The sequence below is a fragment of the Cetorhinus maximus genome, chromosome 9 (genome assembly GCF_964194155.1).
Source record: "Cetorhinus maximus chromosome 9, sCetMax3.hap1.1, whole genome shotgun sequence".
Taxonomy (NCBI): Eukaryota; Metazoa; Chordata; class Chondrichthyes; order Lamniformes; family Cetorhinidae; genus Cetorhinus; species Cetorhinus maximus.
The window spans coordinates 5,566,976-5,590,817 of NC_135887.1; the positions used below are offsets into that span (position 1 = coordinate 5,566,976).

At 40.3% G+C, this 23,842-nt stretch overlaps 1 protein-coding gene across 2 annotated transcripts in view; it reads right to left on the bottom strand.

The window, feature by feature from the left end:
• acaca (acetyl-CoA carboxylase alpha) overlaps positions 1-23,842 on the bottom strand; it is a 295,703-nt gene that overhangs the window by 188,304 nt on the left and 83,557 nt on the right. The window contains exons 24-29 of one of the 2 annotated variants that reach the window (XM_078547965.1): positions 21,925-22,049; positions 18,213-18,326; positions 12,847-12,960; positions 10,399-10,488; positions 9,161-9,279; positions 5,325-5,348 (exon numbers count right to left, since the gene is read on the bottom strand). In XM_078547965.1, the coding sequence (XP_078404091.1) occupies positions 5,325-5,348; positions 9,161-9,279; positions 10,399-10,488; positions 12,847-12,960; positions 18,213-18,326; positions 21,925-22,049 (586 nt within the window). The remainder of the gene's footprint in view (positions 1-5,324; positions 5,349-9,160; positions 9,280-10,398; positions 10,489-12,846; positions 12,961-18,212; positions 18,327-21,924; positions 22,050-23,842) is intronic. The other variant, XM_078547966.1, reaches the window with a different exon arrangement.

The window sequence follows — 23,842 nt, forward strand, 5'->3', positions numbered from 1 at the left end:
GTCAATTAAAAAGCCTATTAAGGCCATTAAAAGGATAATCGAATGAAATTTTTTGCTGCCTACCCAACCTTGCGGTTGAGGTTTCCAACAGCAAGTAAAAATATATAAATTTTAAAATTTAATTAATAACACGTCCCTTCTCATGTGACAAAATGGCATGAGGGGACATGTTTTATAACATTTTAGAAATCTTTATTTTTAACGTTTTAAACTGTTCATCTCCCTGAGGCAGCTCTGTGCCTCAGGGAGATTTTCAGGCATGCACTCAGAGTTCATGCTCACCCCGCCCCAGACAAGCAGCGCTGAGCGTTGCTGCTCCTCACATTTCATGCTGGGCGACCCAATTAAGACCCTTAATTGGCCCATCAGCATGAAATTGCGTTCGGCTTCCCGACTGCCCCCACCTGCCCCTGTCGAGCCCACCCGACGAGGGAAAAATCCTCCCCAAGCTCTTTCCTCCCATTAGCTCCTTGCTTATCTGATATCTTTGGGATGTTTATAGTGTCCTCCACAGTGAAGACCGATGCAAAATATTGGTTTCAATTATCTGCCATTTCTCTGTTCCCCGTTATCAATTCTCCAGTTGCATCCTCCAAGGGTCCCAAGCTCACTTTAGCCACTCTTTTTTTTTTTAATATGTGTCTGTAGAATCTCTTGCTGTTTACTTTTACATTTCTTGCCAGTTTACTTTCATAATCAATTTTCTCCCTCTTTATTGGCTTTTTAGTCATCCACTGCTGGTTCCTAAAAAATTCCCAATCCTCTGGCCTACCACTAGTTTTCACTGCTTTGTATGCCTTAGTTTTCGATTGGACACTCTCCTTGGCCACCTTTGTTAACCACAGGTTGTTCATCCTTCTCATCAAATCCTTCTTTTTGACCGGGATAAATTTTTGTTGCGCATTATGAAATATCTGCTTAAATATCTGCCACTGCTCATCCACTGACCTTCCCCTTAGTCTATTTTCCCAGCCCGCTTTAGACAACTCTTTTCTTCATACCTCTGCAATTGCCCTGATTTAAGTTGAGGACACTGGTTTGAGACCACAGTTGCTCGCCCTCAAACTGAATTTGAAATTCTACTATGTTATGATCGCTACCTCCTAGAGGATCCTTAACTACAATATCTCTTATTAATCCCACGTCATTGCACATTGCTAGATCTAAAACAGCCTGTTCCCGGATACTTGGGTGAGGAAACAGTAAGTAATTAGGTATTTTTAAACAACAGCTGCAAAATTTTAATTTAGGCTATATATAAACAAGTAAATAAAAAAGACTAGGGGGAAAATTTTCTCCCCGTCGGGCGGGCCGGTCGGGAGCGGGCATGGAGCCAATCTCCGCCCGTGATTGGCTGCGCGCCTCCATTTTACATTGGTGGGCCAATTAAGGCTGGCCCCCAGTGTGATATGCGCCCGGTAGCGCTCAACACTACCTGTGCGGCGGGGGGGGGGGTGGGTGGGTTGGGGCCTGCGCGCATGCGCAAAAGAGTGCAGAAATCTCCCTGAGGCAACTCCGTGCCTCAGGGAGATTAAGTTCAGTGTTAAAGTTGGAAATAATAAAATAATAAAATTATTCAGACATGTCCCCTCATGTGACAGTGTCACTTGAGCTGGGACATGTTTATGAATTTTCATTAAAATTTTTATTTAATTTATAAAGCCTTCATGAAATCTCGTCCCGCCCATGGATGAGGTTTCATGAAAATTGCGAAGGTCGCCTGGGCTCTCCGCCTGCCCGCCAACCTTAAGTTTGCACGGGCAGCTTTCTCAATTGGGTTAACTGGTTTTTAACAGGCCTTTGACAGTCTGGTGGGCGGGCAGCCGACTCCGGTGTGCACCCGCCGAACGAAAGATCGGAATGATGTGCGGTGACGTCGCCCCGCACGTCCAATGTCACCGTGCATCATTTTACATGTCAGCGTGTGGAGCCCGCCCCCACTGCCAAACAGAAAATGCTGGCCTGGGGTTGGCAAGGCAGGCCATGTGTCAGTACTGCAGTACGGGGGAAGTTTGTTGCCAGAGGGACTGCACCAGTTTTCACATCTGCAGGAAATGTCTCAGTCTTGAGCCATTCCTGCTCAGGCTCATTGAACTGGAAAGCGAGTTAGAGACAGCCTAAAACATAAGAGAGAGAGGAATTTCCAGAAAATATACCCCAAAATCAGAACTGAGAATTAAACACTGCAGGGTGACATATTTAGAAAATATATTTAGAAAAGATGGTGGGGGGGGAGAGAGATAGAGTAGCTATGCTTAGTAGAGATGACATAATGACAGTAGAAATAAAGTAACAGTCATCTGTAAGAAGGAAATAGAATCCATGTGGATAGAGATAAAAAATAAAAAAGGATCAAGATAACCTACAGACCACCTAATAATGGAAGAGAGATAGAGGAAGAAATATGCAAACAATCTAGTGAAATAAGTAACAAACAAAGAACCATCATGGGGTATTTCAACTCACCTAAAATTAATTGAACAGAAGAGATAGATAAAGGGGATAAGGGACTGGAGTTCCTACAATGTTTTCAGGGCTATTTTCTCAGCCAGTATGAAAGAAACCCAATGAGGGAGAATTCGCTACTAGATTTGGTAATGATGCACTCCCTGTCCTACTTTTGTTCCTGGTTAAGCAACGCCTCAATTTTAAAATTCTCATCTGTATTTACAAATCTCTACATGTCTTTTCCCCTCCCTATCTTTATAATCTTGTCCAGCTCCAAACTTAGAGATATTTTCGTTCATCTAATTCTAGCCTCTGAATTTAAATTACTCCACCACTGGTGGTCCAGTCTTCAGCTGCCTAGGTGCTAAACTCAGGAATTGCACCCCAAAACCCCTCTGCCTTCTTACCTCTCTTTCCTCCTTCAAGATACTCCTTAAAACCCACCTCTTTGATCACCTGCCCTAATATCGCCTTAGGTGGTTCAATGTCAAATTTCATTTTGTAAAGCTCCTGTGAAGTACCTTGGAAAGTTTTATTATGTTAAAGGCATTGTATAAATAAAATTATTGCTGTTTGAGAATGAATCAGAGTAGAAAAGTTAAAGCAGGGGAACATCTAGGCAATAGTGGCCATAACATAACAGTTTAGGATAATAAATGAGAAGAACAAAAGCATGACAAAGACCAAGGTAATATATTGAAGAAAAGCTGATTTTTAGGGACAGAGAAAAGAACTTGTGAAAATAAAATGGCTGACAATATTGGCAAACAATGATGTGAAACTGCAATGGGAAACATCTCAAACAGTACTCAACAGAGTCCAGGAAAAATATATTCTGCTAAAAAAAAAAGCACAAAGTAAACACTAATGAGGCACAATAGATGAACAAAGGAATAAAAGGAAAAACAGAGTAAGGGAGGGGGACATACATGGGCAGCAGAGGAAAGCAGGACAAGGGAGAATTACAAAAAGACTTGGAGGAAAGCTTAAAAAAATCCGGAGTGCAAAGACGAACTATGAAATTAAACTATCAAAGAACCTAAAGCAAAATATTCCACAGGCACATCAATGAAAAGGGAAAATCAGGACAGGGATAGGCCATTAAGAGATGGTAAGGGCAAAATCACAGTCAGTGATATCAAAATGGCAGAAATATTAAATGATTATTTTGCTTCAGTATTTACCATGATCAACTGGACATGGCATCAGAAGGTGAGATTAGAAATTATATAACTACATTTAAAGAGAGAAATATTAAATAAACTGATCAAACCAGGATAAAACCAGGCAGATTCCATTCACGCATTCTAAAAGAATCTAGGGAAGTGAGAGCAGAGGCACTATTATGCCTAATGAATAATACATTAGAAAAGGGTATAGTGCCAGTGGATTACGGATAGCTAACGTTATGCCATTAGTTCAGATTGGAGACAGAACATTTCCAGGGAACTAAAGACTAGTTGGCTTAACATCATTCGTACAAAAACTAACATAATTTCTACAAAAGGAGAAAACAGAAAAACACCCAGAAATCAAAAGTATAATAATGAAAAATCAATATGGATTTCAAAAGGGAAAGTCTTGCTTGACAAACTTCATTGAATTCTTTAAAGAGGTAATAAAGAGAGGCAGACAAGGGCAATGCAGTAGATGGAATATATCTATATATTCATATTCAAAAGGCCTTCGATAAAGGTACTGTCTAAAAGACTAATGAATAAGGTCAGAGAATGCAGAGTCAGGCGACAAGTAGCAGAATGGATAGCTGGCTGGCTGAAAGACAGAAGACAGAGAGTAGGGGTAAAGGGTAGCTATTCAGAGTGGCAGAAGATAGGAAGTGGGGTCTAACAAGGATAAGTGCAGGGAGCAGTGTTGTTCACAATTTAGATTAATGACTTAGACTTTGGAATAAAAAAAACCCTAAAATTTACAAGCAACACCAAATTGGGAGGGTTGGTCAACACTGGAGAGGGCTACAACAAATTATAAGATAGCATTAATAAATTTGGAAAATTGTCATATAATTGACAAATGAGTTTCAACATAGATAGCATTACAATTTGCTAAGAAAAATAAAGTGGTCACATTTTACTTAGAAAATAAGGATCTAAATGGGATAGTGGAGCACTGGAATCTGGGCGTACAAATACACAAATCACTAAAAGTACCGATGCAGGTCAATAAGGCCATAACAAAAGAAAATCAAGTGGAGTTTATTTCTAAAGGGATATAATTGAAGAATAGAGAAGTGTATCAAAACCTAGTTAGACTACACTTGAAGTACTCAGTATAATTCCGATCGTCATATTATGAAAAGGATATAGAGGTACTGGAGAGGGTGCGAAAAGATTTACAAGAATGATACCAGAACAGCGAGGCTATATCCATCAGGAAAGGATGAACAGGCTGAATCTCTTTTCTCTAGGAAAGAGAAGGCTGAGTGGTAACCTAATCGAGGTCTTCAAAATAATGAAAGGTTTTGATGGGAGAGACACAAAGAGAGTATTTCCACTTGTGAACAGCAAAAGTAGATGTCGCCAATATAAAATAGTCACTAAGAAATCCATAGGGTATTCAGAAGAAACTGCTTTACCCAAAGAGAGACAAGAATGTAAAACTTGCTACCACAGGGAGTGGTTAATGCGAATAGTTTGGATGTATTAAAGGGGAAGCAACATAAGCCCATGAAGGAGAAGGGAATAGGTTATGCTGATAGTTAGATGGGGAAGTAAGGGAAAAGGATTACGTGGAGAATAAATGCCAGCTTGGAGCAAATAACCTGTTTTTGTGCTGTAATTCCATATAATTCCAACTTTAATTCAATTGTATATTTTCATAAATTATGTAAAATTAGAAAATAAATTATTATACAGTACCTGTTTAGGGTGGGGATGTTCCCTCTGAAATCAAACAATTACTGACAGGTTAGTGAAGAAGGGTAAACAGAGGATTATAATTACTGATCAGGATGGACTGAGAGTTCACATTGAAATCAGCAAACTGGGATGTAGAACTGACAATTCATAATTCTAAATGTTGTATGTCAATTACAGAGGCAAGCAATTTTACACACACACATCCACACACACACACACCTTTCCCCCATCCCCTGCACCTGTCCTCCCCCTCCCTAGCCAGTGCAAAAGCAATGCACCTTTATACTGATCAGACTTGTCCAGTAAACTCTTATTTACAAGGAACTTTCTACCATAAGGTTTTTTTTTTTAAATTTTGTTTAATTATTAGAGCAGGAAACCCATGTCACACAGGTCACACAAAAAATGTAAGAACAAAAATCTATTATATAGCCTTCTTTGGTGCCCTTTTTTCCCCCCAAGGTACACCAACTTTGGCTGAAATGGTCAGCTGTGAATGCAGACCCAGAGATGCATGGTGCTCCTTAAGGGTCCAGTGAATTACCCTGGGGGCCATATTATGAGAAGCAGTAAGTCTATATGGCACAACGGTTTTCAAAGTTAAGAAGCAGACCTTTTTGCAATGGCCTTTTATTTCAGCTGTTTTTGTAGCGGCCTCGTATGCTGGTGGCCAAAGCTATAAGTCCCAGGGCTTCCTGTCATTCAAATCCATCTGCCATGGTTGGGTTACGGGTGCAGCCACTACAGGCAACAGAAAAGAGCAACAGGCTGATCCCTACTGCTGGAGGTAGGAACGAAATAAGCTAGTGCCCTTCAATCTGAAAAAGAGGCTTTTTAAGATGGCTTCAGAAAAAATGATGACAAAATTAATTTCAGGGAAGGTAAATCCTAAATATTTTCGGATACACAGGACACAAGAGGAAACAGGCTTAGACACACACACACCCACACACACAGCTTGCATGGTAAAATATGTCTTCTTTAGATTGAGTCACAGATTTGATCATAAACTGTTGCAGTATTTTAGATTTCAACCTAATTTTTATACCCAATCTATTTTAGATTCTATTAGTACCAAATTAAATGCAGGCAATGACCTACACAATTAAGAACATCATCTTTAATCATTCAGATCAAATTGTCTTGGAATAGTTGTATCATTACAATTTGGTTTAAAAGGCACCTGTAACCAACATCTCAGTCTGCTCTAGTGAATGCAAACACACCGCGGCAGCCTGCACATTCCCTCGCAGTTATGATTGATCCTCATACACATGCAATCACAATTTCTCTTGGCCTTTACCATCAGCTCAGAGAATTTCATTTCATTTTTATTTTCACAGCATTCAAGCCTTTGCATCTGAAACATTTCATCTGACAGAAGTGGCTCTCACTCCTTCAAGATTTCCATGCCGGGGGTGGGGGGGGAAAAAAAAAAGAACACAAGCAAGAGGCAATGCTAATAGTGGCATTTAAATCAAGTCATGATTTGGTGCCAGTGCAGGCCACAGTTTTATAAATGAGGAGGCGAAGCATAATAAGGTGAGAATTGATGCATTTCGCTTATGTAAACCTTATTGCCATTAACATTTAAAGTGATATTGTTGCATTGGGCATGCTCCGGCAAAACAAATTACACCACACAGCTTTCTCCAGATTTCAGCATATAATAGATTTACACAGTTAGTACTTATTGTTAAAGATATGTATTCCGCTATTTTTTTTTTCTGCAGAATTGCTCGAAGATTGTTTTGTCACAATTATAATAATCATATTAATGCACTCCATGCGAGTGAAATTGTGTGAAGATCAATGAATCCGATGAGCTGTAAGTCAAATCTTATTCAAAGTGGCATGCTATCTCCTTTATTAAAAGGCTAAGCTCTGTACAATTCATATTTAAGTTTCATTGGACTTTTAAATCAGGCCCGTGGGACTTAAGTGACCATTTCTCATTGGTGAAGGATGCCACTACTGAACCATTCTTAGCAGTTACTGCAACTCCTATATAAGTTACATGAAGGATGGTACTGAACTCAGGTGACAAATACACTATCCATTGTAAAAATGATGCACAAAAACCAGGAAGGCCCCAGAATTTGATTCCTGTTCTATCCTGATGTCAACTAGGGGTGAAATCATGGGAGCTCCAGTTAGTGTTAGCATCCATGGATAGGGAGAGAGGAGTAAATCAGCCAGTTTCCAGTCCCGCTTGCTATCCTCTCATCGCACTGCTAAGTGCACATTTGAGGACATTGGGCAAAGAAAGGATTGGATGAATTGAGGATTGGGCTTGGCTATGATGCTTTACAATACTCACCCATCCATCAAATATCCTGCTTACACCCATTTGAGTGAGATAACGTGGAAGCATAATCCAACTTGAATCAGCGTTTTTAGGAGAGAATGGGAGCAAACTGAGACAGGAGGCTACAAAAGATACTAAACTGAAAATTAATTTGGACAAAAATGGGCAAAAAAAATCCCACTGAGAAAGAAAGGCAACTGGAACGAAAAAGAGGGGAGTGAGAGGGAGACAGATGGACAGACAGACAGACAGTCAGAGATATATAGATTGACTGTATTTATACAACATATTAAAAGCATTCCAGTGACAAAATCATATTAAGCGAGGGAAAGTAATAATGAATAATTCTGCTGCAAGATACAGGCACGCTCCCAATTCCAGATCAAGAAGCAGTTTCTCTGCATCAGCCCGGTTTGGATACCTCACTGTTGCAACTTCCAATATCATTTAGAGAAATGGGAAAAGTGAAAAAGGCTGATGGCAAGGATGGAAAACTGAAATGCTGATAATTTCAAAGTTGCACCAGAATTGAATTGTGAAAAGGTACAGGATACGTTCTCCTTCCCATTACCAACTGGATTGCTGTCATTATGCCAGCACATAGATTTTCTACTGTGCAGTTATGATTGTTGAACAATGTTTATTACAAGAAAAATGAAAGTAAATCTAATCACCCTCAGAAACTCAACAGTTTCTACTGAAACAAGCACATTTAAATTCAGGCCTGGTCATTGCAAACATGACAAGTTCATTCTGACAGAGTAAAGCCACAATCGCATTGAACTAAAGACAAAATGTTAGATTCCATGAAACACAGTAATCAGTGCATTCATCAGTATCCTGTTTATATAAAAAAAAAGAGATAAAAGGAAAACAGTTTCTGTGCATCTAGACAAAACAGAGAGTAAGGGCAGCAAATGTTGGCTGGTCAATACCTGCAATTAATTGACTGACAAATCCTCTAACCCTGCTGAGACAAGCAACCACGAAAATCATGGTTGGTTAAGCAGAAAAAGTACTTTGTGACAATGTAAGTTACTTCATTTTCCTCTGTCATGTCTGTCTTGCATTCCAACCATTTTGGGGGATGCAGACATAAATAAACAGGATATGTTTGGCAAACTGTTGGTTGGTGCCAGCTTCTATTTTCAAAGTGCCAAAATCAGATTGGAGTCAAGTAGATAAATTAGGTGGTTTATGCAGAAGTTTAACAAATACTTGAAGTGCATAAATATCTCACCCAATTAGGCTGCCTCCTCACTATTTACCAAGCTAGATATAAACTAGGGAAATACATTTCTCTGTCATGGAAGGCAAAGACCGTAGACATTACAGAGCAATGTTTGGCTGTTGTGCTCTACTTGGGAGCTTTGGCCATTGGCTATGCATATTGGGAAACTGCTTGAAATTTTCCATTCAAAGCCACGTCCACGATTCTCCAATATTCTTAAAACCCTACATAACGACCTTTGCATCTATTCTTATCCAGACTTCTCCTCCTAGGGTAGATAGAGGGGAACTTATTTACCTGTTTGGATGGGATGTTGGCAACATGAATTGAAACTCTACAATGCAGGATCCATCCTGGAGCTGGCGATGCTGAACACTGTTCAACTCATATGCAATGTAGGCTCTTCTAACGTAGACCTGCAGAAAAACAGTGGAATCACATGGTCAGCTAGATATGTCACCAAACTCCCAAATTGTCAGTCACGGCGCAGAAGGGGTAATATATTCATTTGTCTTAAAGTGAAAATATGTTTTTTTTTCAACTTTTCCCATTATCTATGTCTGTTCATTTACATGCAAACATTAGGTGACCGAAATGCATCCTAATTATAGTCATGTCTTTCCCTAAGACAGTCTGCTTGACTGGATGAGCACTGCAATCATGACATCATGGTCTGCATTCAAAGGTCCTGCACGCGACATGGTATTAAGACAACATAAATTTCCTCTAGTTCTCTTTCTCTCTCTGCAGGGAGCATCTCTGTCCAGGCATCTCTGGCACAGATGTAAAAAGTTAGAAATCATCCACAGACCAACTTTAGGGGCAAGTTAGAGATCAGAGAAAACTAGTATCACCATCGATTTGCAACATCCATTTAGTTTTTCTTGGAGGGTCTTCTGCTTTAACTTAATGACACTCATGACTGGAATACCAGCATGGTGCACAGCACATGAACATGTAACAGAAACACAGTGTTTACTCTGTCACTTGGGAAAGCAGAGAGTGGAGGGAGAGGAGGGGAGGGAAGGGAAATAAGCAGAAGTCAAAACAGGAGAATCAGAAGGCGAATCATTCCAGCCTGCTTTGGGACATTTGATGCATGACAATTGGCCTCAGTGCTTCGGTGCTAAGAAAGAGAAAATCTGGCAGTGTTCTCATTCCGGTTTGATTCTGAAAATATGCAGATACAGAAAATAGCATCAGGGGCACCACCCACCCAAATTAAATTACCTGTCCACACTTATCATCTAAACTCTCAGATGAAGAATGGCCATTCAGAGTGCTGCAGGCACCCTCAAAACATTATTCCAGCATGGGTCAAGTCCTTCACGAAGTAGGGCAGAAAATTGCAAGGAAAATGTTACACATAGCTTTGGATACTTTTCTTTTGGTGCAGCCTGTCGTGCAAAGACGACCCGACAAAAGCAGACAGACCTTCCTCAACAACATTTTCGAATATCCAGTGATACATGAAGCAGCAGACACTAGAAGGAAACAGAAGCACACCATCTGCTGCTGAACTGTGTAAAACTAACCTCCAATGCTGCCATTCTCACCACTTGGTTACTATGATAGAAGAAATTGGGAAGAACATCAAAGATGGAGGTCTCCGATAGGATGAGCTTCTGTAAACACGAAAGCACACACACACACAAAAAATTTCAATACGTCTTATTTCTGGTGCTATGTAACTCACTGTTTACACAATTTTAAAATATCTGCGCAATAACGTTAACGTGAGGCAAGGGGTCAAATCAGTCAACATCTTTTTAAAATAATGTTAATATACAATATTAATAGAAGTATCTGGTAAAGCTGAGAAGATGGGACATTATGTTGATGCTGTCCTACATCATGGAATGGTAGAATTGTTCCTGGGATTTTTCATTCTCTAAATACTTTCATGCTGTGGGGAGCAAGCAAGACACTAAGCAGAAGTCGGAAAATCTCCAGCCGAACAAAATGATCAGATGGTGTTTGATAGAGTGGCCTGAGACCAGGTTGCAAGGGTGTCTTTTTGGCTAGCAATAGCGCATGGATTTATCTACTCCTTGGTAATGTTCCTGAATTAGCCGCTGAAAGATGTGCAATGACATTCTAATAATAATTTCCCCTTCAATCTACTGTCCCTTGCTGCTTTTCTCTCCCTTTTCTGAAAGTTTCTGACTTACACTACCACATATTTCAACCAGTGCCAGCAACCCCACAATACTTTATTCACTGGCCAATCTTCAGAAAACAGCCTAGCGAGAGGGTTCACATCAATTTTACCATGTGAAGGAGAAATCATCACAACTTTTCCTCATCCTATGCTGAACTAACTTTCATTTATGCCAACTTTTCTACAAAAGCAGGAGTGGAAGCCTTAGTCCAGGCTTGCCCTCAATAGCCAAGGGAAAAGTGAAGCTAATTGTAGCATCCTTGCACCATTCTTGCTGACAATAGAAGCCAGGTGTCAACCCTGGCTCGCCGTAGTACTTTCGCCTTGGAGTCAAATGGTTGTGGGTTCAAGTTCCACTCGAGACTGCAACCCATAATCCAGGCACTGCTGAGGGAGTGCTGCACTGTTAGAGGCGTCATCTTTTGGGATGAGATATTAAACTGAGGCCCCATTCGTCCTCTCGGGTGAACGTCAGAGATCCCAGTGCACTTATCAAAAAACAGCATGGGGCTTCTCCCAGTATTTATCCCTCAAACAACATTATTAGAACAAATGATCTGATCATTTATTTTACTGCTGTTTATGGCATCTTGCTGAACACAAATTGTCTGCTGCATTTCTCAGTGACTATACTCTAAAAGAGAACTTTTATATATAGGGTGTGAAGCTGGTCTTGTGCACGCTGGGTGGTGTGTTTACCCACTGAGCCAGAGAAAAATCTCCAGTACAGCTATTAAAGAAAGAGGGTTTTCTTTACCCTATCATCACTCGAAATGATTTATGATTCACTCCATCTCACAAAGTGCCTTAAGGGTGAAATAATTTTCTGTTTAAACATCAATTTTACATTCTATCACATGGGAAAATGCTATTTGTAATTTAATATGTAGGGAGTGAATTTTTGAAATAAAAAAACGGGAGAATAACTTTTTTTTTCATAATTAACAACCTAACAAAAAATGGTACTCCCCGCATTCAAAGCGATACACTCCCACTCCCAATAATGCACAACTATATTATTATTAATTCTGAAGAAAATCTGGTATTCTGTCATATTACGTTCAAAAAGGATTTTAATTAGATTATTTTGCTCAAAAGAAAAACCTAAATTATCTCGTGGTTCAATTAAGCAATTCAAACAACATAGCTTAGGAGGCATTTCCACTCGAACTCAATTCAAACGAACAAATAAATTGAATTTTAAAACCTCAAATTAAGGAGTAGACTGGATGTATACCAAACGGTCGTGCATCTCTTAAAAAAAATTCCCACAAAACTATTTGAACACTTTGACCTGACAGCCACACTTCATTGAAACGCTCACTGTGCACGCGGCAAATAAACTAGTCAATCCGCCATGGCATTGAATACAGGGAACGACCAAGTGATGAAGAGCTGGAGGGTAATTAGACCAAGGAGCATAGACATAATTCATACTTTATTTTAAAGTTACAGGTCTTGTATTTTTTTTTTCCCATGTACCCATTATAAATCCCTTTGTCTACATCTCTAAGTGAAGCAGCCTAGGTAAGCTTGTCACTCTGTGGGCAGGGATTTTACAGCCCCGACACAGCGGGACAGGGCACGCCGTTCAAAGCCCCATTGACTTCGACGGGGCCGTAAAATCCCACCCTGTAATTACGTATTGTACTCCTGATAACCCGCAGCACTGCCACTGGCCAGGAATATAACTACAGAATAAGTTTATACAGCTCTATTACAAAGACAGACATAGGAAGTTCCGATAAAACTTTGACAGGAACTGCATGCAAACGTATGTTTTTTTTAATTTATGATAAATATCACTAGGTGGCACAATCACCTGAAGATTTTCAATGCAGAACTGATGCCCGTACATATCGATGGCCGAGAGGAAAATGGATTCCACCTGGTTGTGACGGAGCTCATAGGAGGGCAAGTGTGATGCAATCAGAACCTGTAGAGCGGACCGCAGGGACAGAGCAATTTGACTAAGACTGTACATTTGACAGATAAAACTGGTAGAACATTCAATTAAAATTAGTTACACAGTTTCTAAAGAACTGAAGTGATGTACTGATCCCCAACAATAACTCCACATTAAGCATTAAAGGGGTGAAAATAGGCCCATCGAGTTTCAGAAAAACGATACTTTACACATAAACATATCAACTAGCTGTACAAGATCTACTTAAATGATAGTTGTGACTACTAGATTTCAATATTATGACAAACAGCTTTTAAGAGCATCAAAAAAATGAGAAACAGAGTTAACAGCGAGTCCGTATGACCCCTCTTTACGGACTTGAAACATTAACTCTGTTTCTCTCTCCGCAGATGCCGTTAGGCCTGTTGAGTTTTTCCAGCATTCGCTGTTTTTGTTTCAGATTATCAGCATCCACAGTATTTTGCTTTTATCAAAAAAAAATGAGTCCATGATGAAGCAAATACTGCCTTTGCTGAACAGTCCCAAAGACATTTCATCAAAGTCAACCATGGCAGAGTGCCCATCTCTTTCACTGTCCAACACCAGGACTGTACAATTCCAGGAGTCTCTTCACACGAGTCTCCTAGTGACTTCTCATTCCATAACTGAGTAGCCTGGAGCCCACTTAAACGCTGATCTCCATCTCAAGGTGCTTATACAGGTATGAATTTTTTTTTTTTTGGAGAAGGCATTTGAACCTGTCTTAGCCTGAAGCTCAGGGAATTCTATCCTGAAGACCCTGTCGGCCTCTCCTTTCTCACTTTCTTTAAGAGGCTCCTTGAAACTCAGCTCTTCGAACAAGCTTTGTTTCATCCTTTCTAATATCTTATTCTTTATCTCAGCTTTCATTTATGTCTGAATACGTCTCGATGAAGTGCTCTGTGATATTTTTCTACTTTAAAGACACAATATAATGCAAGTTGTGGCAATCTAAAGGTCATGAGTTCAAATCCCAAGTTGTGAAACTGAACTCAATAAATCTGGTGATCTGCAGACTAAAACCAGAAAGGGAAAAAGGCCATAAAAACTGCTGGATTGTTATTAAAAAAAAAACTTAACTGGTTCACAAATGTTCATCAGGAAGAGGAACCTATTACCTTTACCCAATCTGACCTAAATGTAATTCTGATCCACATTATATAGTTGACTCAATGCCAGTCACTCAGTCCTACAAATAAATGCTATTCAATCACCAACTTTTTAGAGCGACTAGAAATGGTTAACAAATACAAACTTGTCTACATCATCTGAGAATAAATAAAACATCAGTATCCCAATGTTAAGGCATTCCACGAAATGGTGTACATCTGTAATTGAAAAAGGAAGCTTTTCAGAATGACTGGTACATTTATAAAAATGGTCCAGCTGCCAATGATATTGAGGAAGTGGTGAGTTCAAAGATTTGTTTCTACATACTGAAGATGTCGATGAAAAACTCCATTAGAAGGAACTGTCTACATCACAGCAAAATCATAATCAAAATTGGATTGTTATTGGGATTGCAAGGAAGGCTACCCTCAATTTAGTTACCAAATCCAAGGTGAATCCCAGTCTGTGTAGCCCTTAACTCCAAGTTTCACTGAAAAATGTTAACATTGACTTTACAGGCTTGTACCACATGATTCCAATTCTGGGTGTTATTCACAGAATTCACAGTAAATGTGAAATACCATGGGTGACAGAGTGGCTCAGATGACCATCCTACTTACTGTAAGATTGCTAGGCCATGCAACTCTGTTCATGTTCTGCCATGTGCAGTTCCAATTCAGCCAAGCCATTGAGGACATGCTGCTCAAGGTTTCATTGGACCACTGTTGGTGGGTGGGTGGAAAATCTAGCCCACTGATCAAATTGCAAACACTGCAATCAGAGGAACAATGGCACTTGGGTTGCTACTATACATCCTCTCGAGGCTGGTTTCAAAATGGTAAAGAGGCATGGAAGGAGGGCACCATTTTCCCTCTCAAAATACTTCCTCAGGTAGGGAAATCAAAGCAAGCAGAACAAAGAAAAATACCATCTTAAATAACGTGTTAGTTATGTGTTCAGTTGTTGAATATGAGTGGTTTCTTTCTCCTGCAGCGGCTCTCAATCAGTGTGGTTAAAAGCTTTGGGCCTACGCATGATTCTGCTGAATCTTAACCATACTCAGCCAATAAAAACCTAATTTAAATTGCTTTAGAGATAAAAAATAAAATGAATCTTCCTCCCAATTGCCCAGCAAGGTGAACTACTGAATATTTGAGTCACAGACCGGAAAGGCTCCGGGTTTGATCCTGATTATGTTAAGTTAGTGAATCTCAGTTGAAATAGCAATATAGGCAAGACTATTAGTCCCATTACACCTGGGTTGGGGAAAGGAAAGTCAGCCAGGGCTCCTGATCTGCAACAGTATACCTTTTTACACACGCATTTCGGTATTGCTGTCAGGATGATTTATGAGCACGACATGGGTTACTCCTTCCCAGAGCTTGATTTTTTTTTTAAATTAGAAAGTCAGAAAAAAGCTGTTTATAATTGAGCTTCTACTTTCATTGTAAAACCAAGCAATACCAGCACACATTAAGAACAGCACAAACTTACTTTGACAACATCTGCCAGTATCATCACAAGAATATGCATTTCTGTTTTTTTCATCATCACTGGGTCAAAATCTTAGAGTGCCCTACCCAACACCATTGTGAGTACTACCTTCACAAGGACTGCAGTGATTCAAGAAGGCCCAACATTGTTTTTTCCCGGGTAGTTTGAATTGTGGCCAATATATATAAATCCTCAACCAACATCACTAAAACAGATTATCTGGTATTGTTGTGTGCAAGTTAGCAGCCACATTTCCTTACACTGCAACAGTGGTAATATTGCAAAAATACTGAATTGACTGGAAAACGCCTCGAGATATCATGTGATCATGAAAGGCATTTATGTGACTGCAATAGTATAATATCTTTTTCACTAGGCATGAACTACAAAATGCAGCTTTGCCTGAATCACCCAGAAGGAACTTTTGAGTTGTTACACTGAATACAAGTCATAATATTATTGTGTCAATTGGCACAGTCACGCTATAATGATTAAAGAAAAAACACATTAAAATAACATAACTAAGGTTTATCTAACACATTTTACATTGCAAAACATTCCAAGGCACTTAGTAAGAGAGGTATCAATAAAAACATTTATGACATGAGCCACAGAAGGAGACGTCCGGACAGATGACCAAAAGCTTGATCAAAGAGAGAGGTTTTGAAGAGCATCTTAAAAGATGAGAGAGAGAGAGAGAGAGAGAGAGAGAGAGGGAGAGGGAGAGAGAGAGAGAGTGTGAGTGATGGGGGAAGTTGGTGGGGGACACGAGGAGGGAAGGTGGTAGTGGAGCAAGTTTGAAAGGTGACACGCACCATTTTTCCAAACTGACCTTGACCACGCAGTAAGTTGGTCTTTAAGATCCCTCAAGGTGAGTCTTTTCGGATGGGTGGAGTTAAAGGTCAACACAAGTGGCTGACCTAATAACTATGAGGCGATTGGCTGTCAAAGATGCTCACTTGTGTTCTCCTCTCCATGGTGAAACCCGCATTGCAGCAGGTTTGTTCCTAACTCACGGGTCTCATAACATCGAGATCCCAGCAAGGTGTGCAGCTGCCGTTCTTTCTGCATCATTTCTCAATGGTTGCAGTCAGAGGCAGGGATGAAGGAGAGGCAGGGATGAAGGAAAGGAGGGAGGTGGAAGTCTCCAAGTGGTAAAGCTGGGCAGCCAACTCATAACACCAAGCCTCTACCCTCCCAGGTGAATGGTCATGGCTGACAAGGGATCACGTGGTTAGTTTTTCTATGCTGCCCAGGCATTGGTCTCTATATAGAGTTTCCAGGGTAGTGGAGGCAACCGGAAAAGTGTCCACATGAGGCTTCTTGCGCATGGCTCTCATCATCCTGGTCAAAGGGCAATGTCTCCATATGCATTCATGTATGTTCGGGAGGAACGCCCATTTTTGGTCTTCCAGGATGTCCTTCACCTCGGAGGGTTGGGATGGGGATGCCATGTTTAGACAGTGGCCAGGTGAAAGGCTTAACATTCACCTGTTGGCTTTGAGATGGAGGGAAACCTGTAAAGGACATGCTCACTTAATGTGTCACTTCATTTCTATTACAAATCCACTGAGGTATTGATGGTGCAAGCTGTAAGTAACCCTGCCTTGGTAATGTCACTCATCCAAATGAGGAGAAGGAGGGCCTATTGCAGGTTGGCACAGGGCCAGGGTGAGCAAGGGCCTGAGCAGCAAGAGACAGCAGGGCCTCAAGGAGGTCACGATGCTGGTGAACAGGATACACTGCAACAGCAAGCATTGGCCTGACCACAAGTGTATCACATGCATGTTCTTATCTAGAGATGAGCAAAAAGCAATGTCGAAGGTGCCTTTGCATGACCCAGGATGTGGTTGATCATATCTGCCAGCTTCTCCAGCACGAGCTGAGGCTGCAAGGACTTTGGAGGAGTAATGCAGAGCTCCTGGTTTGCATTGACTGACTGGCTATCCAGGCGCCGTTTAAACATAGCACCAGGATCTACGCCCAATGTGGTAACGATGAGGTGCTCGACTTCCTGCCCACCTCAAGATGCGGCGAGCTCCTCTCTGATGCATAATTAATGAGCTAAACAGTGAAAAATTGCGTGTGTTCATCCGGCCCACTGCCCAGTGGGAATCACACCGACTTTCCTGCCCACCATCGGGCTTAGACTCCAGAATGGAAGATTTCGCCCAAAGTTTGTAGTGGGGGACCAAATACAATGGCTTCAGACTTCCCAATACTTAGTTACAGGAGATTTCTGTTCATCCAAAATTAAATGTTGGATAAACAATGCGTGTCATATTAGAGACAACTGAGCGGGTCCAAGAAGATAGTGGCGAGATAGAGCTGTGTTAGTGGCATACATGTGGAACCTGTATTTACAGATGATACTGCTAATGGGTAGCAAATAGATGAGAAATACAAGGGTGCCAAAGATAGAGCCATGGGGAACAGCAGAGGAAACACCAGCAAGAGTAGGAAAAAAAAACTATTGTATGAGATTCTCTGGCTATGGTTAGATAAATGAGAACAAAACTAAGATAGGGCATTCCACCCAGCTGGACGACGGAGCAGAAGCTTTGGAGAAGGATGGGGAGACACATGCATAAAGATGGGCAGCCTGAGTTTCAAGTTAATTGTAAGACCTTGATCTTTACCTGCCGAGCTCGGAGAGCCACTTTAGCATTGGTGGTTTTACTGAGCTGCGTCAACTCCGTTAGAATGGCAATCAGCTCATCAGTCAGGGTTGGATCCCGTCCACACAATTGGTCCTGAGGAAAGACATACACAAAAATCACGCTGGACACTCCTTTTACAAAAAAAAAAATCTAATCCGTCTTTTATTTTTTAAGAATTGAAAGTAAGAGGGAACTAGATGCAACAGTGGAATACTTTGCAGAGAAGTAACACATTAACATCGTGACAGTATTTTATCATCGCTTGCTCCATATTTGCCATATTTTAACTCTTTCTGTACTGCCACAGTAATTCTGCACTGAAATCATGAAACCACCTTTTAAAAAACTCTATAGAATATTGTATATTAAGTGAAATTATGCACATCCATACATTTATTGAATTAATTCCACTTCTTACTGAATCCCTGTTCCTTTCAAAACTTGCTTTATCTGCCTTTTAAAGTTAATCTCAGCCCCTTATCCCTGTTTCCAATCCAAGATGATCAAATGGTCAGTGGTCAAACAGACATCATTATAAAATTTTTTTTTAAAAACACAAGTTAATCTGCAATTCAGTTGTGTCAATCATTGCCTCGTGCAAGGTTTCACCCTCTGCCCTTAAAATAAAAGCCCCCATTCAGACATCAAAAACCATACAAGAGTCATTGAGTTGCACCATATTATAATCACAATTTTCTTTCAGTGTGGCTGCAGAAGCACATGGCCCGCTGTTACTCTTTTATTTAAGGAATTTTATTATTCTGCATTCTCAGCAGGGACAGTAAAGGACAGGGTGATGGTCAGGAGGGCAAATGCATGGCTGGATGCCTGTCAGTGTGCCACCCCCACTGAAGCAATTACTTTGAACAGTCTGAAAAACTAGCACTCAACACAACAGAATACTTTGCAGAGGGGTAACATCAGTGCTGTATTTTATCATTTCTGGTTCCATGGGCTGAATTTTCCCCCTGTCGGAGGGTGGGGGATTGTGTGGGGGGCGGGCGTGAACCTGATTGGCTCCCCCGATTGGGTCCGCGCTGCCATTTTACGTGGGTGGGCCAATTAAGGCCCGCCCAGCGTGACACTCGCCCAGAAGCGCTGAGCGTTCCCTGTGCGGGCGGGGGGGAGAGGAGTCGGGGCCTTTGCTCTTTCATGCATACGCGCGGAAGAGCACAGAGAACTCCCTAAGGCACTGAGGTTTGACATGTGTAAATTTAAATAAAGGGAAATAAAAACTTTTAAAACATGCCCCCTCACGTGACACTGTCACACGAGCTGGGAAATGTGAAGGAATTATTTTTAAAATTTTTATTGACTTTTCAAACACATCATGAAACCTCATCCCGCTCTTCACCTGCCCACCAACCTTAAGGTTGGATGGGCAGCTCAGCTAATGGAATTAATTACTATTCAAATGGCCTTAATAGGCCTTTGATAGTTCGGTGGGCACGCAGCTGACTTGGCTGCGTGCGCACCGAAGTGAAAATCTAAATGACGCGCGGTGACGTCGGGACACACGCCCAACTTCACCGCACGTCATTTTATGCATCAGCGAGCGGGCCTCGCCCCCATTCGCCAACAGGAGAATTCCGCCCCATATTTCCTCCAAGTATTCCTCCATATTAACACTAAGTATTGCAACAGCAATTCTGCACTGAAATCATGAAATCTTTTTTAAAAAGCTCTACATAGAATATTCAATGTTAAATAAGGTGCTGCATTTCTATACCTTTATCAAATTAATTCTACTTCTTATCAAATCCCCGTTCCCTTCAAAACTTGCTTTCTTTGCCTTTTTAAGTTGATACTGGCCCCTCACCCCAGTTCCAATTCTAGAGGACCAGCAAATGGTCTGTCCCCAGGCTTCCGAGAATGTCACTCTGCAACCAACGGCATAAGACCGGTGTGGAATAACTCACCTTTAGACTAGTAATTCACTGTGTAAAAACTACAGATTAACGATCCTAGCCAAGTGTCAACCTCCTCAACCACTGCACCACCCTTTAATATTGGAAACATTAACCCAAGATCCCTCCAGTGATTCAGCTGACTAACACAGGGAGTAGCTGATTAAGGCAAGCAGACCGTAAAGGCCCCAGTCCTATGTCCAGGCTGTATAGAGTTAGCAGATGTCAGCTGTAAGGGCAAAACAATTTTGTAGCGATTATTTTGCCAAAATGAGATACATTTTAATAGCTATCAGCAGTCAGAGGTTCGGTGAAAATAAGAACCTTGTCAAAACAAATGGTTAAACAACCATATAAGAATTTGATCGTAATATAAAAGAATAGTGGAAGTCTTTTAACTAGCCTTAAAATGTCATGCAAATAATTAGACTGATCTATTAAATGAACAAGGTGATGGATTTAGTCCATCTTGGCACATTTTAACAGCACAAGCACCAATTAGTTTACCACTTCACCTTGTCTGGTATTTTTTTTCAACTTCCTGATTGCACGGTGACATGACTGGATTCGAAGACATGCCAATATGTAAATTAGACTAGCACTGATGGGAAATAATAGTTTCATTTGTATAGCACCTTTCAACTAAATGATGGTCTTGCCAAAATTTGAGACTGAGGGGGAATGGAGATTGGAATAATGCGATTGTGTTCCAACACTCAACAAGGAGTCAACGTTTGAATTCAAAGGTCCTTAATATACAATTGCATCATGGTTAAAGCGGGCACACTTTTGTGATTGAGGGTCTAAGGCTCATTAAGAGAATGTCTGAAAATGTTGAGGAACCATTTTCTTTTGATAGCCATTATATAATCACACACAACATTATTCTTGATTCAAAGAGATAATGTTATAACTGAGAACAGATAGCATTTAGGAAAAAAAATACAATCCCGTATATAAAAACACGGGTAAATAGGCTGATTCTGGGCTCCTATCAGGAAACCTCACTCAAAGGCATTGAAAGGCAGAGAGAGGGCTACAACAACGTTGCAGCCATTCCTCTATCCCTCCTCTCTGCGAGTGTAGTGCTCCAATGGGAGCCCAGGATTCGTGCATTTACCAATGAACGCTTCCCTGTTTTTTAAAACTCAAATATTTGTACATGTGCTTTATTTCTACACATATATTTTATAATATAATATTTATTGGGTAAATAATGGAGTTGACAGGGCCTTAATAAAATTGGAAGACTTGGCGGCCAAAATCACCTCACTTCTTATAACTTTTAACAAAGAAAACATTTTTTTTTTATAAATCAAACTTTAATTATTTTTCTGGAGCTCAGCAAAGTGAGCTTTCATTATCTGTGTGCAAGTTTCCTTTTTCTGTCCTCTTAAAATGCCAGCAGTGGTGTCGGGTGCAGTCTGCCCTCACACAATGTCAGTGAACAAAGCCGTCTCCCACTCTTTGAAAAGGACTAGCACCTCCATGACACCCCCATGTAATTACACACTTCAATGACTGGACTCTGAAGAAAATTGAAGGCCTGCAAAGAGAACAGCTGCCGTTTCGCTCTCCATCACCACAGCGTGATTACATGAGAAATGAACAGCCCGGCTCAAAGCTACTTCAGAAATCTCAAAGGAAATACTGCTTTGTGTTAGAATAATGAGATTCTTATGGCCAAGCATTACTTAAAATCACATGAAATACTATATAGTCCTATCGCTCGAGATTAGCACATTGGAAGCTGGAATTTGTGGGCATAACAGAGCTTAACTTACAATAAGCATTGTAACTAGAAGGTTCTTCTTGGTGACTTGGGCGTGGGAGAAGATGTAGTTCAGGACTGTAGTCATGTCTCCTTTATGGTCCTCTCGAAGGGTAAAGACACATTTCTCATAATGGCCTGCAGTTTGAAAAAGATATTAAAGATAAATATCACTCTACTAGAGCTGGCATGAAGGCTATCTTTTCAGCCTCTAAACCTTTTCTGAGAGAAACCTTTTGAACTTTCTTCCTGCTCTTATTTCACTTACAGTTAAACCTCTTAAGAAGAATTCTGATACCATGAATACTCTGGTAATATGAACTCAATTCATCAGGCCCAAAAAGAAGTCCTAATATATTTAGAAGCACTGCTGTATAACTTCAGATTAAAACATATTATTTCAGTTTGCTTCATGCAGGCTATTTTCCTCTGTCAAAATATGGTTTTGATGTATAATTTGCAAATTTCATTCAGAGTATTCAAATGAAAGCCCAGAATTTCCAATCAATTTCTGCAAAACAAAAATTCAAACATTCAATATATGGTTAAAAATCCAATTTAAATGCATGCCCTTAGATATAAATGCATATAGTGAAAGCAGATTTTGGGTCAATGAGGATGAAGTAGACTTGCATTTATATAATGTCTTATCATGTTTCAAACTACTTCACATACAAATAATTACTTTTTGAAGTGTAGCAACTGTTGCTATGTGGGCCAAAACATGACAGCCATTTTGCATTAAGCCAAAGCTTATAGGCATCAATGATGAATGACAAGATAATCTGTTTCTTGGTTGCAATGGTTGACAGAGAAATATCAGCCAACACACTGATCTTCAAACAGCACCATGAGTTGTTAATTGCCCATTGGAACACACATATTTCACCATCTCTAATAATGGAGCACCCCTTCAGTGCTGCACCAGAATGACAATACAGGTTACATGCCCAAGTTTGGAGCTTAAACAACCGCTACCAACTGAGCCTGACACAATTACAGATGACAGGTTTAAGTTTCTACATGATTTTAGCTTTCATTACTGTCTGGATATTCTCTCCAAGATGGTCCAATTTGGCACGGAAAACTAGAATAATGAAGAAAGACAATTTATTTAATATAAAATATATCGATAGATCGATGATGCGGACTTCCTTAATGTTCCATAAAATTATATCATGTTATATTTAATCATATTACTTATGTTGTATTATTATTCTGGCAATACCTGGGGAGAGTTGCAATGGCAAGTCATTTTCCTGAAAGCATATTAATTAAAATTGCAAATTATGTGCAATTTGGAATTTTCAAAATTCTGCAAGCCCATCTGGATCAGAATAAATATCACACTCCAGCCAAATGATTAAAAAAAATCAGTAGCTTTGTCCACAATAATTAAGCGCAGAGTAAAACAAAGGCATTTTAAAGAATAGGATAAGATTTCAAGAGCAGTGTGTGTGTGTGTGTGTGTGTATAACAGTTATAATCTAAAAGATTATAAAGTGAAACTTGTTGAGCTGTGACAAGACAGAGAACATGTTAGATACTCAGGCTATTATACTGTTTCACTCTAGCCTCCAAACTCTTCTTTGTTATGTTCCAATCCATCTTCTTTCTCTATTTTATCATTACTACCATGGTGAAGTGTTATTAGGAACTAGTCTTCCTTGTTCCTACTCAAATCAAAATATGGTGCCTGTACCGGTCTCTCCTCTGGTGTTGAAATCATGGCTCATTGGAGTCTCCCATCCAACCTCCTGATTTACTTGACTCCATTCAACCCAAGTAGTGGACTGTACTATAGAACTTTGGAGCTGCTAGCCTTAATTATCTATCCATTTTATTCAAGCCTTCCCACCATCAGAATCCACCTTCAACACTGGACGTCCCCATTCTCTCAGGCTCAATACCTGTGCTCCATGCTGCAGATG